General features: G+C 44.1%; 1 protein-coding gene across 10 annotated transcripts in view; it reads left to right on the plus strand.

The window, feature by feature from the left end:
- SVIL (supervillin) overlaps window positions 1-17,320 on the plus strand; it is a 165,081-nt gene that overhangs the window by 126,426 nt on the left and 21,335 nt on the right. For 8 of the 10 annotated variants that reach the window (XM_048510552.1, XM_048510547.1, XM_048510553.1 and 5 more), the window contains 8 exons: window positions 611-688; window positions 2,715-2,780; window positions 6,269-6,416; window positions 10,835-10,924; window positions 11,022-11,108; window positions 11,701-11,878; window positions 13,917-14,089; window positions 16,142-16,297. In XM_048510552.1, coding sequence (XP_048366509.1) covers window positions 611-688; window positions 2,715-2,780; window positions 6,269-6,416; window positions 10,835-10,924; window positions 11,022-11,108; window positions 11,701-11,878; window positions 13,917-14,089; window positions 16,142-16,297 — 976 coding nt within the window. The remainder of the gene's footprint in view (window positions 1-610; window positions 689-2,714; window positions 2,781-6,268; window positions 6,417-10,834; window positions 10,925-11,021; window positions 11,109-11,700; window positions 11,879-13,916; window positions 14,090-16,141; window positions 16,298-17,320) is intronic. The other 2 variants (XM_048510551.1, XM_048510556.1) reach the window with 1 other exon arrangement.

A 17,320-nucleotide genomic window follows, 5' to 3' on the forward strand; every position in this document is an offset into this window, starting at 1 on the left:
GACTCTGTGCAGCTGTGCCTTCCTGTCTCTCTCTCTGCAATGTTTCCTGTTTGCATTAACCTGTAGGAGGAAAGAGGAGGTACAGATGATAATGCCATGTCTAAGCTGCTTTGGGTAAGCCTGACTCTAATGCGCAGAGGTTATTCTAGGTAGTAGATTCTCCCCACCTCCCTAGGTGGGTAGGGGGTCAGTGTTCCTTTCCAATCACATTCATAGTGATGATATACCAAGGTCGTAGCTTTGGGTTTCACTGGGTCTCATTGGAGACTGAAAAGGTGCTGCTGTCGTGGTTAATGGGTTGCTGAATCTTTTGAATATCAGAGATGTTCCTCCTGTTGCATGTGGCTTTCTTTTGGAGCATATGGCTATTTGGTTGTCACTAACCCTTTTAATGATTGCATGGGAACAGCTTCAGTAAACTTACTGTGCTTATTTTCTTATTGTGGCGTATTTGGAAGAACAGAATTCTGAATGTGGAGGATGAAAACTGCCCTATGATTGTTTAACGTGAAGTGATTGCTTTCTGTGTCTCTCTCCCCCCACTCTTAAGAATTGACACATCATTTCCATGTCTTTCTGATTCTCTCGTATGCTTCTGCCCTGTCTATAGGAACCTGTCTATGCTTCTACTTATTCTCCATCTATAGCTGCTGCCCATAAATTTCACCCCTTTGTACCTATTAATCAGGTGAGCAAATCTTGCACACTCTAAACAGGTCTTGCAATGGTTTGTTGAGCGTTTGTGAGGCAGTGGATGTCTTCCTTTCCTCTTTGTGTGTGGCTACCAGTGTCCCATTTTTACTCTCACGCATACTTTTCTCTTTCTCTCTCCCTTCCTTTCTATGTACCAAAAAATCTGTGGAACAAAAATGGATCATTCCATTCTGTTCTCTCTCCCACTATAACATGCCTGTAGAATGTCTCTACCCCGCCCCCCACCCTTCCTCCTGCTCCAAATAAACTGTCTAAATTCCAGTCACTCGAACATCTAAGTCTGCTTTCCAGTGCGATAGCTGAATTTTGAAATTTCAGTATCACACCATTCTGTACTAGGTGCATGTAATTGTTAATATCGTCTTTGTTTTTAGAAATTCCATAGTCACATTTTTCTAGCATGGTTGAGATCATGGCCTCGGGGATGGGGGGAAATGTGCAGACGTTTAGCAATCATTGATTCATACCAACCCCATTTGTGGAAACCGAAAAAAGTATGGCCAGCAGATTGCTCAGTTTGACTAGTCCCGTTTCCAGAGGCTACTATTTAAATGTAAAATGGGCTGAGTAGAACGCATTAGCGACCAGGGGTCTGCAACCTGCGGCTCTCCAGATGTTCATGGACTACAAATCCCATCAGCCCCTGCCAGCATGGCCAATTGGCAGAGGCTGATGGAAATTGTAGTCCATGAACATCTGGAGAGTCGCAGGTTGCAATGCACCATGGACACAAAAAGGCTTTCTTCATATCATTTGTAAAATACCTTGCAAATGTTTTGGCAGTCAGAACCTGACTATTTAACATTCAAATAGCCAGAAGTGGTGGGGCCATTTCTTGTTGTTGTTTTACTTTCTTTGTGATATTGGCTATATTTGCTATATTGACTGCACAGAGCACATTCTGGTACTTCCCTCTATGCTTACATAAAACGGTTACCTTCCCAGGAGCAGAAGCAGCAGTAGGGTTCCATTTATGTACACATAAGCTTGGCTTCATCACTCCTCATAAAACTGGTGGCTAGAGGAAGCCAGAATGTATATACATTTATATACGATGAACTGGCCCCTGGTGACTTGTGTGTCTTTAAAACATAAGCCCATAATTGTTAACAAATTAATCCAGGGCAAATTAGGAGAACGCAGTTGCTTTATTGCAATGGAGGAAGAAGAAGAAGAGTTTGGATTTATATCCCCCTTTCTCTCTTGTAGGAGACTCAAAGGGGCTTACAAACTCCTTACCCTTCCCCCCTCACAACAAACACCCTGTGAGGTAGGTGGGGCTGAGAGAGCTCCGAGAAGCTGTGACTAGCCCAAGGTCACCGAGCTGGCGTGTGTGGGAGTGTACAGGCTAATCTGAATTCCCCAGATGCCTCCACAGTTTAGGCGGCAGAGTGGAGAATCAAACCCGGTTCCTCCAGATTAGATACATGAGCTCTTAACCTCCTACGCCACTGCTGCTCCTGGAGGGAAGAATAAGGTCCACAGCTTGGGCAAACTGCCAAGTTAAAGTGGCCCATGAACAAGCCCAGCTGAGTCACCCATATTATGTTATGAGCCAGTGCTGGAAGAGCCGTTCACCTCTAACCCAATGAATGGCACCATTACTACTGGTTCACCCATTACTTCTAATTGGGTTGCTGCTGCTTGGAGGCAGCAAACCAGCTGTCACCCATTGATGGCCCCACTGGCTAAATCCAAGCTGAGTAGCCACCGCAGTGCTGACAGAAGGACTGTGGTTTGGCTCTGCTTGTTCTGACTGCCAGGTCAACGATCCATTAAGAACCACCCTGTGAGTTGAAATGGCCAGTCAGGCCCTGTAATGGCCTTAGATGACCGGTTCATATAAACGATCTGCCACTTGATGTTGTAGGTCGGAAGCTACATTCCCTCTGGTTTTGTTTTGGGTTTTTTTTTCACATTTGGGATGGGGTGTTTCATGTTTTTGTTCTGTTTTCTGCCTTGCCTTTCTTTCTGAACCTCCTTTTCTTTTTTTTCTTAAGGTCAGTAGTACTAGTTTGAGAGAGCCAAGCCCCCTGGCCTTTGAACGTCACCCCTGGAGATGGAAGGTGAAATGTTGACTCTGCTGTCTTGATTCTTTAGCTCAGGGAGGACGAAAGTCAGTTTTGAAGCTCATTGTTAACTTCATGATTGGGCTCAGGGATATTGTCAGCACGCAGTGATGCACATTGGGCTAGATTCCAGAACATTGTCAAGTGTACACTTTTGTAGGAATGTGGCACATCGCATCACACCTTTGTACATGCATGCAAACAATGCCCTTAGTTAGGGTTTTAAAAGGTGGCATAACTTGGAGGGCAGACCTTAATCTGCATATAAAAATACTCGTGCTGTATCACTTTTTTAAAAATCCAGTTGCGTCTAGTAAATGCAGGCATGGGGAGAGGTTGGCTTTCCCAGAAAGCTTCCTTTTCCCTCTGATTTAGCCCTGAACCAGATGTCCAGAGCGGGCTTGTTTGGATATCTAAGTGGCAGAGGTGAAGTCTTCAAAACGAAGCACCAGGAACCTCTCCCTTCAAGGACAGAGGGTGGTGGAGAAGCACAGAATCAACATTTAACATAAGCCTTTCTCAAAAGGACTGAAAGCGAATAATGAAAATGTATTCATAAGAGATTCGAGATTGCGTCATATATGGTTTGCGTTGCCTTTGGTCTAGTTTAGTGCTCAGAAGAAGAGAGATGCCACACTTCTTTTCAGACGAAGAACCTTCCCACTGCTTTTTGAATGGAGGAAAAATATCCCAGGATGGAGCAATTATTAGGCCCTGTTTTATATTCCTTTATAATGGTTTTATATTCCTTTAAAACAGTTTTATCTTCCTTTATAATGACCCTGTTGTTAATGGCTGAGAACAGACTCACTTTCAAGCTCAATATGAAATAATTTATGCAGAAGTTGCATGCCTAAAATTAGTGAGTGGACCACAGGCTAAACCTGAGACCCCTTCCGCACCTGCAGAGCAATGCATTTTCAACCCACTTTCACAATTGTTTGCAAGTGGATTTTGCTATTTCGCAGAGTAAAATCCAGTTGCACAGTGCACTGAAAGTGGATCAAAAGTGCATTATTCTGCATGTGTGGAAGGGTCTGACCAAATGCAAACTGAGATCGTTGCCCTTCAAGCACTCTTTAGATTGTTTGGGAATGTGCTCACACCATGTATTCTTTTGCTGTGCTTTTCGTTCTCTGATGCTGAAATGAATCCTGTTGTTGTTCAGGTCCTCTTGGTTGTAAACAAACGCACCTAAGGGGAGCCTTGTTATCTGAATTAATAACCTACAGACTCTGTTTAATGGACCGAATCTGTGTTTTGGATCCTTTGTATTTGTACTGGTACTTGGGAAGTTCCTTTTGCCACGACAATGAGTGTAACCCAGGCAGTCTTCCCTCTCTAACAAGGTTTTACAGGTGCGCTAACAATGTTTCTGTGTGAATCCCATTATCTTCCTGGCAGTCAAAAGGGTCAAACATGTTCATTACAGAAGATGTTTGCTGCTTAGCAAAATGGGTCTCTGAGTGCTGCTTAGCTTTTAAAGTGATCCAGAACGCATTTCTTATTTATTCACTCCCTTTAATACTGCTGGGTATTCCAAGTTATTAACCAGTGTCCAACTGTACTTCTCACAAAATGGCTGAACACCTGTTTAAAGGGAGGGAGAAGGAAACACAAACACTGTCTTAGATACCTCAGAATTGGTATGTCATGGCTAAGCTGAGCTGATATTGGCTTCCTCACGAGATCCTTTCTTCTTACAGGCAAGGATTGGTCTGAGCAGCCAGGTTAGGAAATGTGAAGTATTGGATCTGACAATCACTTATTCCAAATATTCTGCAGGATAGTTAAGGGCTTTCTGGTACCACCCAATCGGTTTAGAACACCTTGGCCGTTTCCTCACTTTAAAAAAAAAGCAGAGGCAAAATGGTTTTGTAAGCTTCAGGTGTTTTTGAGCACGCAGTCATGCTCCCCACTGCAGGTAGTCACGCGGGGATTCCCAAAAGGCACTGTTCTGGACAGGAACAGAAATGACGTGTGCTGAGGGGTTGTGAGGGCGGCAGAATCAGGGAGGCTGCGTTGTCGCCGCTCTGGTAGTGGGGAGTGCCGCTGGAACCCGCGTTATTTGGAGCGAGTAGCGCGCAACAAAAGGTGAGTGGGGAAACGGCCCTTGATGCTTAGTTGAGAGAGAATTCTTGCCAAATACAGTTGTTGGAAGTGTATTATCTAGAAAGTGTGTTATCAAACACTTGAGGAGGAGAAGGAACCAACATATTTTAAACAGCTTTCCCATTCACTCTGTTACTGATGTCCATTTACAAAGCAGCACCTTTAATTGTTGAATGAACAGTCTTATAGGGAATTGGTTTTCTGGGCCTTTGTGTGTTGTGGAAACTCTACTGTGCCCCCTTTGCTGATGTGGAAGGGAAAAATGAGGAGCAGAATGAAATTCTCACAATCTGAAGAAAAAACTGTCTCCCTCAAAGGTTAGGGTATGCCCATTGAAATAAATGACCATTTGGATAATCTCATGATAGCGCTAAAACTGACAGACGCACAAATAGCACCATATATTTTGTGTATCTTATGCACACATGCACATGGAATAAGGCTGAAGGAGTGCATTCTTGGCATGAGAATGCTGGTTGAAACTGTCAAGGGTAGCAGCATACATGTGTCACCCTGGAAGTACCATTCACCTCTGTAGACACACTGGAGTTACCTATAGGCTGGTCTGTTGCCATATCCTCTCAGTTACACATAAAACAAAAGCTGCACTCTTGTGAGCATCTAAATATAGCTACCTAGAGAAGCGGATCCTCTAACATAGCTAGAAGGGAATGTAATAGTGCAAGTTGAGCTCTTCTTCTCCCTTTTTATTGTACCTGTTCTTAGACGGTGTTACGATGCTTAGGTGCGTCTGGTTAGCAGCAGCTGCTCTCTGTGGCAACTTTTGAAAGCAAACAGGAAGAATTTCTGAAGGGAGAGACCACCCACAGCATTATAAGCAGCTTTGGGAGGGGGGAATATTTAAAACAGCAAGATGATACTCATAGGAAAATTAGGTTGCTTCCAAATTACCTGTAGAGGCCCAAGGTCACATCAGCTTCCTTTCCTGCAGTTGTGAACCTTATGTATTTTGGAAGTTTCTTGTTTTAGAAGATATTTGGGGGATTGTTTTATATGGCATCAGCCACCTTTGTTGCTACCCTGTCGACAAGACTGTAAAAAGGTAGGTAAATTGTAGTATACTACATTATTTTTTGCAGCTATGGTAAATGTGATTAGCTAGACCGAAGATGGTAAAATGTCACTTGACAATACCTAAAAGGTATCCAAAATAGGAGGGATTGTGTGTCTGTGTGTTGAATCGTCTAGAACATGCAGTACTTTCTGAAAGGCTGAAAAAGAATGGGTACAATAAAAGTGTAAATATGTGTGTTTGGTTTGGTTTCAGTGGGACGGGAGGTGTTTAGTAGTCTCCATTATTGTGGTATTATGTAATGTTTATCAACTGTCCCTCTTTCGTTTTTTTTAAACAGAGAATGTCCGATACCTGTGAAAGTCAAATGACAATAGAAGAAAGAAAACACCTGATCAGCGTCCGTGAAGAAGCTTGGAAAGCCAAGGGAAAAGGAGCATCCAATGACTCGACGCAGTTCACTGTGGCCGGCAGGATGGTCAAAAAAGGTCTGTTGAAAAAAGTCATCATTCATTGTTTCTGAATTTGGTGTAAAGGATTGATCGGTTATAAAGTAATCACTGAAGGATTTGCCAAGCAGCATTCTGTTCCTCCAATTTTTGGAAGCTTGTTAATTTTGACTTGCTACCCTCGGTTAACTTCAAAAGCATTACCATTGTATTAAAAGAAGAAGAAGAAGAGTTTGGATTTATATCCCCCCTTTCTCTCCTGCAGGAGACTCAAAGGGGCTTACAATCTCCTTGCCCTTCCCCCCTCACAACAAACACCCTGTGAGGTGGGTGTTGGGGACTGAGAGGAGAGCTCCGAGAAGCTGTGACTAGCCCAAGGTCACCCAGCTGGCGTGTGTGGGAGTGTACATCTGTAATCTGAATTCTCCAGATAAGCCTCCACAGCTCAGGCGGCAGAGCTGGGAATCAAACCTGGTTCCTCCAGATTAGATACATGAGCTCTTAACCTCCTACGCCACTGCTGCTCCTTAGTAGCACTCTCTAAAAACTTAGTAGCACTCTCTAAAAGCAACTATTCTTACATCTTTCCTCAATGCCCCCTCTCCCACTTTGATGTGCACAACTGGATTGGCCAGTGTTTGGAAACCAATCTATTTCTGTATTCTCGAAGGCTTTCACAGCCGGAATCACTGGGGTGTTGTGTGGTTTCCGAGCTGTATGGTTGTATTCTAGTAGTATTATCTCCTGATGTTTTGCCTGCATCTGTGGCTGGCATCTTCAGATCCTGGTACCATCAGATCCTCTGAAGATGCCAGCCACAGATGCAGGCGAAACGTCAGGAGAAAATGCTACTAGAACATGGCCATACAACCTGGAAACCACACAACACCCCACCCTATTTCTCTAGTAATCAACTTGTGCTGTGATCACACCTTGTTAAAATATTGAACCAAGTCGGCTCTGAGAACTGCATTCCTATTTGTTGCACTTGGATATTTGTTTGATTTCTAGCAAAAGGAAAAAAAACCTTTGATTTTAAAAGGTTGTGTTGGTTGAGGCATGGGTTTGAAATGGCTGCCAGGATGGCTGCTGTACCTCATTGGCTATTGCAGTATAGTTATGCTATAGCAGTCATTTGCAAGTGGATACTTCTGTGTGGACAAGCCAGAGCAGCTGCAAAAGACTGCTATAGCGCAGCGGTTGCACCATATTTCACAATGCATGGGTGCAGCCCAGGTTTTGCATTGCAGGGACTGTATGTGTGTGGAATAGGCTTTATTTTACATGTCAACATCATGGCCCTTTGGTTAGAGCAATTACTATCTGTTTAAAGGCAACTGAATATTTTAACTGCTGCTTTGTCATTTTGATCCCTCTAAAGGACCCCAACACAGTGTACATAGCTCAACTTCTTTCCTCATTTTTATCCCCACCACAACCTGCGTGGTAGTTTAGGCCTAGCAAAAGCGTGAGTGACCCAAAGTGAGATCTCCCCAGTCCTAGGCCCCTTCCGCACACGCAAAATAATGAGTTTTCAAACCACTTTCACAACTGCTTGCAAGTGGATTTTGCTATTCCGCACAGCTTCAAAGAGCACTGAAAGCAGTTTCAAAGTGCATTATTCTGCATGTGCGGAATGAGCCCTAGTTAGACACTAACCACAACACTGTGTTGGTGGCTACCTAGGTGGCTGTCTGAACTGTTCTGTGGTGATTGTATCTGCATGTATCAGTTCACTTGACCTGCACCTCTTCCAAGACAGTGATTTTCAAACTGTATTCTGGGAAACCTTAGCACTCCTTAGGAACTCTTCAACAGGTCCTCAGTGAATAGAATGGTAATGGTGGACATTGTTTCCTTAAAGGCAGTTTACTTCCAACTCCTAATTTTTCCTATACAGTGGACAGCAAAAAGGTGGTATTGGTGCGTTTGTGTGTAAATTATTCATTCACAAAGACCCTAAACTTCCATGAGTAGTGATCTGTGTGAATTTACTAAGCTCTGCAGTGGCATAGTGGCTAAGAGCAGGTGCACTCTGATCTGGAGGAACTGGGTTTGATTCCCCCGCTCTGCCGCTTGAGGTGTGGAGGCTTATCTGGGAAATTCAGATTAGCCTGTGCACTTCCACAGCTATGCCAGCTGGGTGACCTTGGGCTAGACACAGTTCTTCTGAGCTCTCCTACCTCACAGGGTGTTTGTTGTGAGGGGGGAAGGGAAAGGAGTTTGTAAGCCCCTTTGAGTCTCCTATAGGAGAGAAAGGGGGGATATAAATCCAAACTCTTCCACTCTTCTCTTCTTCTGGGCAGTGCAGCACAATTTTCTGAAACACACATGATGGAAATTCATAATTCCCCATCAGTTAAATTGGTGGGGAAAGAGTTCTGTGGAGAAATTTTGAAAGCCAGTGATCCATTATAGAATGTATACTATGCACATTGTCCATGAGTGTAGTTCTGAGGATTTACCGCTATATTGTTATTGTTCTACCAAGAATTCCTTATTTCTGCTGCATATAGGAGAAGCTTTCTTTTTCTACAGAATGACCTCCTCCATTTATCTAGCCCCCTTCCGCACATGCAGAATAATGCACATTCAATCCATTTTCACAATTGTTTGAAAGTGGATTTTGCTACAGCACAGTAAAATCCAGCTTCAAAGTGCATTGAAAGCAGATTGAAAGTGCATTCACGTTCCCTAATATGCCTCAGGGTGAGAGAGCACACCTGGAGGCCCAAGGCAATTTATTTAGATCATTGAAGGGACTTTCTCATATTGCTGTCCCACCTTTCCTCCAAGGAACTCAGAGTGGCATATGTGCTTCTTCCTTTCACCACGCTATAAGGTGTGCTGGGTTGAAAGAGTGATGGACCCAGACTGTCCCAGAAGTTTATAGAATTATTCATGGTGTTAAAGAGAACTTTTTATCCCTCTCAGATGAACTTGGCAGCACCCAGTGAAGTTGAAGGTCAATGAGTCAAGATGGACAAAAGGAATTACTACTTTACTCACAGAGCAATTAGATTGTGGGATTGAGTACCAGAGGACCTAGTGAAGGCCATGAACATAGATGACCTTAAGAAGTAGTTAGACACAGAGGCGTATCTAAGGAAAATGGAGCCTGGGGAATCTGAATTTTCACGCAGACAGACACACACCGGACCCAGGTCTACTGTCTGGAGCTCGCAAGGTGCCCAGGTCTACTGCCCGGAGCCAGCAAGCATGGCCTGGGCCCAGCGCCCCCCCCCCCAACATGATTAGATGGCGTGAGCCTGGGGACATGTGATACCCCATGTTCCTCTGGCAGATACGCCCCTGGTTAGAAAAATTCAGGGAGGATAGTTCCATTAGTAGTTCTTAACTGTACTCAAGGGTTCTTCCATGTTCAGAGGCAGTAAACCTTTGAATACCAGTCCTAGGAAAAGGCTTTCACTACTTTGTCCTGTTAGTTGGCACTGTGGAGCAGCTTGGTTGGCTACTGTACGAAACAGCATGCTTGACAAGGTGAACCGGTAGTCTTATCCAGCAGGGATGTGCAAAGCTCCACCAATATTCTAACCTCTACTTAGCACTGGTGTGCAGTAAATACAGGTTATATTCAGAAAAATAACATGACAGGTTTGTGAAACCTTGCAAAATATTGCTTCAACCGAATGAATGGCTAAAATTTTTGCATCAGTGGTTATTAAAGAGGATGCTCAGGCTATATGAAGTTAATAGTACTAGGTAGGGGTCCCAACCTTTTTGAGCTTGCGGAATTCTGACACAGGGTGGGAGGTAGAAGCAAAAAATGACTGCCAAAGGGGGTGGAGCCAACCAAGTAATGTAAGGAAGCCAGATTGCCTGTTACTCTAACAAACCCCTTAACATTTCAGGCAGAAGCTCTGCTTAACAGGATACCTTTTAAATTAACATGCTCTTTGGAGATATCTTCTGGCATATACACAACTTACCTTTAGACAGGCCGTGAAGATCTGAATCAATTAAAAAAAATCCGTATAGCCAGTCAGATCTCTAGAAGCCTTGCCAGGCAAAAGTCCCCCCTGTCTCTCTCACTTTCTAAAACTCTTAGCAGGCACCAGGAAAGGTGTTGGCTGGTGCCATAGCACACATCCATGGTAGAGGCGTATCTTGGCAAAATATAGCCCGGTGCAAAATCTGAGTTTTCTGCCCCCCCTTCCCCCAGGTATGGGCAGCTGCCCTCACCCACCACAACCAAACAACTGTTTTTGCACCAGGTCTTGAAGTCAGTGTAAGGACCCGGGGGGGAGGAGGGGGGGCAATTTTCCACCCCCCATGTGACTAAATGGCCACACCCCCTGGGCAATACGCCCCTGACCCATGGGCACCACATTGGGGTCTTCTGATATAAGTGAAGATTCCCATGTAAAATCTTTAGACAAATTCATTTAGTAGCAGTGAAGCAATCCCATGTCATGTGGAAAAAATCTGTTTTGCAGGCTTGGCTTCTCCTACCACCGTAACTCCAGCGGCATCTCCGTTCAGCAGCAGGCAGAAGTCAACAACACCAATCTCCAAACCATTGGAAGGTAGGCCATTAGGAATTAGCTCAACTGAAATGCTTAGTTATTACTCCTTGATTAAAAAAAACATCATAGTGACTATGCTTGTTCTCATTCTGCCTAGAAATTGAAGCTAAGCCAGACATGCAGTTAGAATCAGACATGAAATTGGATAAACTGGAGACTTTCTTGGGAAGGCTGAACAACAAAGGTTTGTAACAGATTTCAATAAAGCAGTAGTTGTTTTTAAGTTTTATCTATGCATAGGTGTCAAACTCTGGCCCTCCAGGTGTTCATGGACTATGATTCCCATCAGCCCATGCCAGCAGAGCCAATTGGCCATGCTAACAAGGGCTGCTGGGAATTGTAGTCCATGAACATCTGGAGGGCCAGAGTTTGACACCTATGGAGGGTATTTGCAAAGCTCTGTTGGACAGTGGGAAGTCCACACAAGAATCTTAGTTGAAACCTGTAGCCTCTTGTCTTCTATTTCTTGAGTTATGTTATGTATTTCATTTCAGTACCACAGGTCTGCTGGTGTGAACTGTTACTATCATTATATATTAAACCAGTAGCAAGTCTGTTTGAAAAAAGTCTTTTTTTTAAGCCAGCAGGTGATATAGACCGGCACATTGACTAACTCCAGGTTAATGAATGTGCCAGTCTTCATCTAATGGGAAGCAGCAAGGATATTTTGTGCAGAGCAACTTTAAATTAGAAACAGGCTTCCATTTGTTTTGATAAAGTGATTAAAATCCAAGAGCATGCCAGAGTGTTTAAAGAGAGTTTATTTGTATCCATAGTTGGTGGGATGCAGGAGACCGTGTTGACCGTCACAGGAAAGTCAGTGAAAGAGGTGATGAAGCTGGACGATGAGGAAACATTTTCCAGGTTTTATCGCCACACGGATTACCCCACTTCCTCCTTGCCTGTGGAGTTGGATGAGGACTTTGACGCCATCTTTGACCCAGATGCCCCAAAGTGAGCACCTTTTTACTTAATTGTGCCTTATTTGGAGGGAGGGAATTGGTCCTGTGATTTTGGTTGCAGAGCTAGTAATTTTGCGATCTCAGTTGTATTGCAAGGCAAGAATGAGTTATATTAGTTTCTTTTCTTTTAGTACAATTCATGGACCTGGAGAAAGACAGAAAATGCTTTCTGTCTTCAGGAACATTTTTTCTCCTGCCACGTTAGGCCCGGGCTTGACTCTCAGCTTAGCTCCCGGCTGTGGGGTTTTCTTCCAGAGACCCTGTGATATAACTTACTGGAATATCCCTACTTCAAGCGCAGACTGTAATGCAGGGGTCCCCAAACTACGGCCCGGGGGCCAAATGTGGCCCCCTGAAGGCATTTATCCGGCCCGCCGGGCATGGCGGCGATGGCTCCATTCATGTATGTTCAGTGGGGGCTTTCGGGGAGAGGAGGGAACCCGGCTGACCCTAGCGGCTGTTGATTGCAGGTTACATGATATTGGCACCCCCAAATCTCCATGAATTTTCTGGCCCAGAGTTGCGAAACCTTACATGTGGCAACAGCGCCTGCTCCAGCCTGTCCCTCTTTCGGCTACTCCCGTATTATGTTGCTCTCAGAGCTTTCTGTTCCAGCCTCCCTCCCATTGGCATCGAAACCAGGTTGGCGAAATCGCTGCGCTGGCTGCTAGGGAGAAGAACCCAGGAAGATACCTGATCCTGGGTTAGATGGAATGTTTCATTGGGAAAGTTCTGCTTTTTTTTTTTTTTACAGGGGAAGGTATTCCACAGCCTCCCCAACAATATTTGGAGCCCACCCTATACTTGACATACTTTGGTCACTGTTCTAAAAATAGACCATGACAGAAAGGCTGAAAGGTGAAATCAGACATTTTACAATCATTTGTACATAGGAATTTGTTCATAGTTTTTTTTAGTCCGGCCCTCCAACAGTCTGAGGGACAGTGAACTGGCCCCCTGTTTAAAAAGTTTGGGGACCCCTGCTGTAATGGGATTCCCTCCACAACTGTCTGGTAGCCAATCGGCCATGCTGGCAGGGGCTGGTGGGAATTGTAGTTCATGAACATCTGGAGAGCCGCAGGTTGCAGACCCCTGCACTAGAGAGACTTAGGCTCTCTCTCCATGTCAGCCCTCCAATGTTTAATGTGGTCATGATACTGATTTACAGGGTTGTTGTAAGGAACATGAGATAATGGGATGGATCCTATCCTACTAGTCCACTAAGAAAAGTTGATTGATTTATCAAAATATTTATACCCCACCTCTCTTTTTAAGTCAAACTCAGAGTCAGTCCCTTCTCACAGGCGCTGCTGCCAAATCGATGCATCAGCGCTCTGTGCCCACCAAAACGGTGTTTTCAAAACTCGCTTGGGGAGCGAATTTTCCTGCAAACGCCGGCTTCCATCCACTACCATGCGAACGGCAGCGGGTGGAAGCCCGACATTTTCATTCCCTCCCCTCCCAGCAGCCAAATGCCTCCATACGCTTCTGCTGCTGGCAGCTGTTCGGCTCTGCTTCGTCGCTCCTGAAGGGAGGAAAGGGGACACGACTGACCTCGGGTGCTTCATCCATCAGCTTCTCTGGCCATGGGGGTGATACACTGGTCCCTCCTCAGAGCTGACGAACTTCTTCAGAGCCGGATGGCTAAACCAAAGCAGAAGGTAAGGCATCTCAAAAGCAGGGGAATATGCGGCTGTGCTGAGCTTGCTCCAACAGCTGCGCATCCCATGGGGCTGTTTGTGCAAACGGCCCCACAGCCTGCATTGGCATGATTAATGCCGATGCAGGCTCTCCCCTTGGATGTGCAGAAACAGCCTAAGTGGCTTTAAAAAATCACTCAAGTTGGAGAAAGGCTCCTTAGGTTGAAAGAAAGCTACTTGGAGGATGGTTGGATCCATCCAATGTTTGCAAAGCTATTTGAATAATGAAGTCACTATGTCAATGCTCAGCAGTGGGGGTGTTGTAGTAATAAGTACTAAGAAGACCATGGAATTGCACTTGGAGATCCTAAACGCTGCTTCGCTTCTCAGGTTAATTTCTTCAGTAGCTGAGCACAAGCGTGCAGTGAGGCCCATTCGGAGAGTCCAGTCTTCCAGGAACCCCTTAAAAATGCTGGCAGCAAGAGAGGATATTCTGCATGAGTACACAGAGCAAAGACTGAATGTAGCCTTCATGGAGTCGAAACGGATGAAAGTTGAAAAAAGTAAGTAGGAGATCCTAGGGTAACTTAACACTTTTGGGATTTTGGGTATGACTTTGAGCAGTTACTATATTGCCATTGACATCACCTCAGTAGAATGCACACTGTGGATTTACATCCCGGGTGTTGCTTTAGATCCTGTCCCCCTGCCCAGTTGGTTGACAGCACTTCTGCACCACACCAACACCCTCCCTCTTGCCCTTCCTCCCTCTTATCCCGCTCAGGAGGTTCCCTCCCTCCTGAGAGCTCCCTGCTCCTACCGGCCGGTAAGTTGTCTGTCTTTCCCTGCTGGCTTGAGACTGGCTCTTCAGCCTTCCAGGCCCTCCTCCTTGATTGCAGCCCAGCTGGGACTATGCTGACCCTACCCCACTCTCTAAGGCTGCTGATTACGGCTTGGCTAGGGCTGTGCTGCCTCCACCTTGTTCCCTGGAACTGCTGAGGCTCGCTTTTGCTGCTCAGACTCTCCTGCCATTTCTCTGCTGTTCCTTCTTGCTGCTGGGTACCTGGAGGTCCCTGCTCCTTGTGGTAAGTTCAGAGGTGGGACTACCAGTTATGGGGTGCTCTTGGGTCCCTGAGTGAGCATTTGTGGCAAGGAGGGTGGGGGTGGAACAGGCTGCCAGGTGCTGGGAGTCAGCCCCATCCCTGGACAGGTTTTAATTATCCACCAGTAGTTTACAATAGTCATGTTACTTTGTTAACTCAAAAAGATTAATAGTATGATTTGTTGAAGTTCGTAGTGACACCCATTGATGATGATGGGTGCCAGTTATCTCTCCACTTGAGTTCAAAAGATGAGAGTTGTACTCTGCAGGTCTTCCTAATCAATTGTAGGTTTCTCTTTTCCAAGAAAACTCGGTGTTTATGCACTTACTTTGAAGCATTTGTTCAAATCTCTCATTGGGAGGAAAAAGTCTCCCAAGTATTATTCCTGTAATATTGTCACTGCATAATAATCAGACTTGATGCCAATAAAGGCCTCTGTGTGTGTGTGAGAGAGAGAGAGAGATAATCAGCTGTCCAGATCTGATCTTTGAAAGTAGGTTGTAGAAGGCAGAGAACAAAGACTGAAATTTTGAAACCTTCATTTCTAAGTTTTTGGGAGGGTTGACAGGTTCAAAATAGAAAAAAATGGCAGCAACGTTGGTTAACTTTATTGCTACACAAATTTAACCAAACTGACACCTTTCAATAATGGTAAGTCCACTGCAGATGAACTTTGAAAATTAAATGTAACTCTCATACCAGCACTGATCTTTTATCAGACCTGTGCTTTTTCACTCTCTGTAAGCGCTGAAAGGTATGGTTGGAACATTGCTGTGAGTCTTGTGTGTATTGGAGACTTCTCATTTAAAGAGCACCACTGTCTTAGACTGGTGGTATAGTGAGATAGGGCTTAGCCTGTAATACATTTAGTTCACAAAATAGTATGCTCAAGTGGAGGAAGTTGGTGATAATCCCTAATAAAGACATGGTCACCATGCAATAGGAATTTAAAACACTCCAGTGCATACTCTTTGTTATGACAACTGATGCATTTAGTTAGGAGCAAATTCCCCATTTTCCTCTTGATCTTTGTGATTTCACTGCTGGGAAAATGTGATTTTTCACTGAAATAACATTGCAAATACATCTGGATGCTATATATCAATAAATTACTCTGGAACTCCTGTTGGAAAACCTATGTTTTTTCTAGACAAAGCCTTAGACGCTTGGACTTTCTGCCATACCTAATTTTTTTTTAAAAAAATCAAATTTAAAAATGCTTTTATTGTATCCCAACTATCTTGACATTTGCCTCCTGGAAATATCAGGATCTTTGGACCTTACGAGTAAAATGAGCTCAACCTGTTTTTTTGTTGTCTCTTTCAGCAGCAACAACAAAAAAAGCTGAAAATGAGCCGTGCATGAGAAAAACTTAATAAAATATGGAAGCAAACATAATGTGGTCTTTTTTTGTTTTGTGTTTGTGTGTGTGCCTTTTTATTTTTCCTCCTTTTCTCTTTCTGTCTTTTCTTTTTGTCTTTTTTTAAAAAAAAAACCCTGGCTTGTCCAAAGTGTCTGCAAACTCAAATTTCTCAGAAGTAGCACTTGCTGGCTTAGCAAGTAAGGAGAATTTCAGCAACGTTAGCCTGCGTAGTGTCAATCTAACCGAACAGAACTCAAACAACAGTGCTGTGCCATACAAGAAGTTGATGCTCTTGCAGATAAAAGGTATGTGAAAGAGCTATTAAATAATGCATGTTCTCTTTTAATTTTCTTGGAATATGAAGTGTAAAAAAAAAAAGATGGAGTCCTTACTTTTTAAAAACTTTATGTTAAATTGATATTTCACCCCCTACCCCAGCAATCCGGGCTCAAGGGAGTGAACAACAAAAACATCATATAATATAAACTGCAACCAATAAAATTGCAATCTAATAATCGACCCCCTACTACAATTCAAACCAGTAATGTAAACAATTAGACTAAAAACACTTGTGTCATTTGCTTTCTTTCTTTATTTTACTCCTTTATTTTATTGTATACTTTATTTTTCTTCGTGATTTTACTTTCCTTCACCATTCAGACACATTTTAAGCACTGTAAAATCCCGTCCATTCCAACAGGAGATATGGACTGTAGCCCTATGCAGATTTACCCCAATAAGAGCTCTTTTAAATGATTGGGCATAGAGCCATAGATTGTAGTAACCCTGCACAAGATTGCTGTGTTCAAGGTCCTGGTGAAACCTTCCCAAGTGAAATAAATGACACTGAAAACTTTGACTAGCTTGTGCCTTTACTATACAAGTGGAATTCTGCAACTAATTTGTGGTGGGTGGGCCATTGGGAAGAGATGCCCCTCCCTCCCTTTTCTCCTCCCCCTCCCAAAAAATCCTGTCCTTCTATGCTGGGGAACAACAGCACCTACATTCTGGGAACTCTTCTAAAACAGAGTGTAGTTAAGCTGGGAGATGGCTCTGAAATAGGATGTAGTTACTATAGCGTGATTCTGGAGTTGCTTTTATCTACCTTGATGCTTTCTTTGAATTGACCAATGCATAGAACACCCTAATTTCAATCCCAGATAAGAGACACCAAAACACTGAGGCCCTTTCCGCACGGGCCAATAAGCACGGGTTAATGATGGTATAAAACCTGTTTCGGGGCGGAACTTCACGCGGATCCCGGTCCTACAGCGAGTCTGCCCCATATTAATTTCCCCAACCCGGGTTTTCCAGGAAACGCACAATCC

This window comes from Sphaerodactylus townsendi, linkage group LG11 (assembly GCF_021028975.2).
Source record: "Sphaerodactylus townsendi isolate TG3544 linkage group LG11, MPM_Stown_v2.3, whole genome shotgun sequence".
Classification (NCBI taxonomy): Eukaryota; Metazoa; Chordata; class Lepidosauria; order Squamata; family Sphaerodactylidae; genus Sphaerodactylus; species Sphaerodactylus townsendi.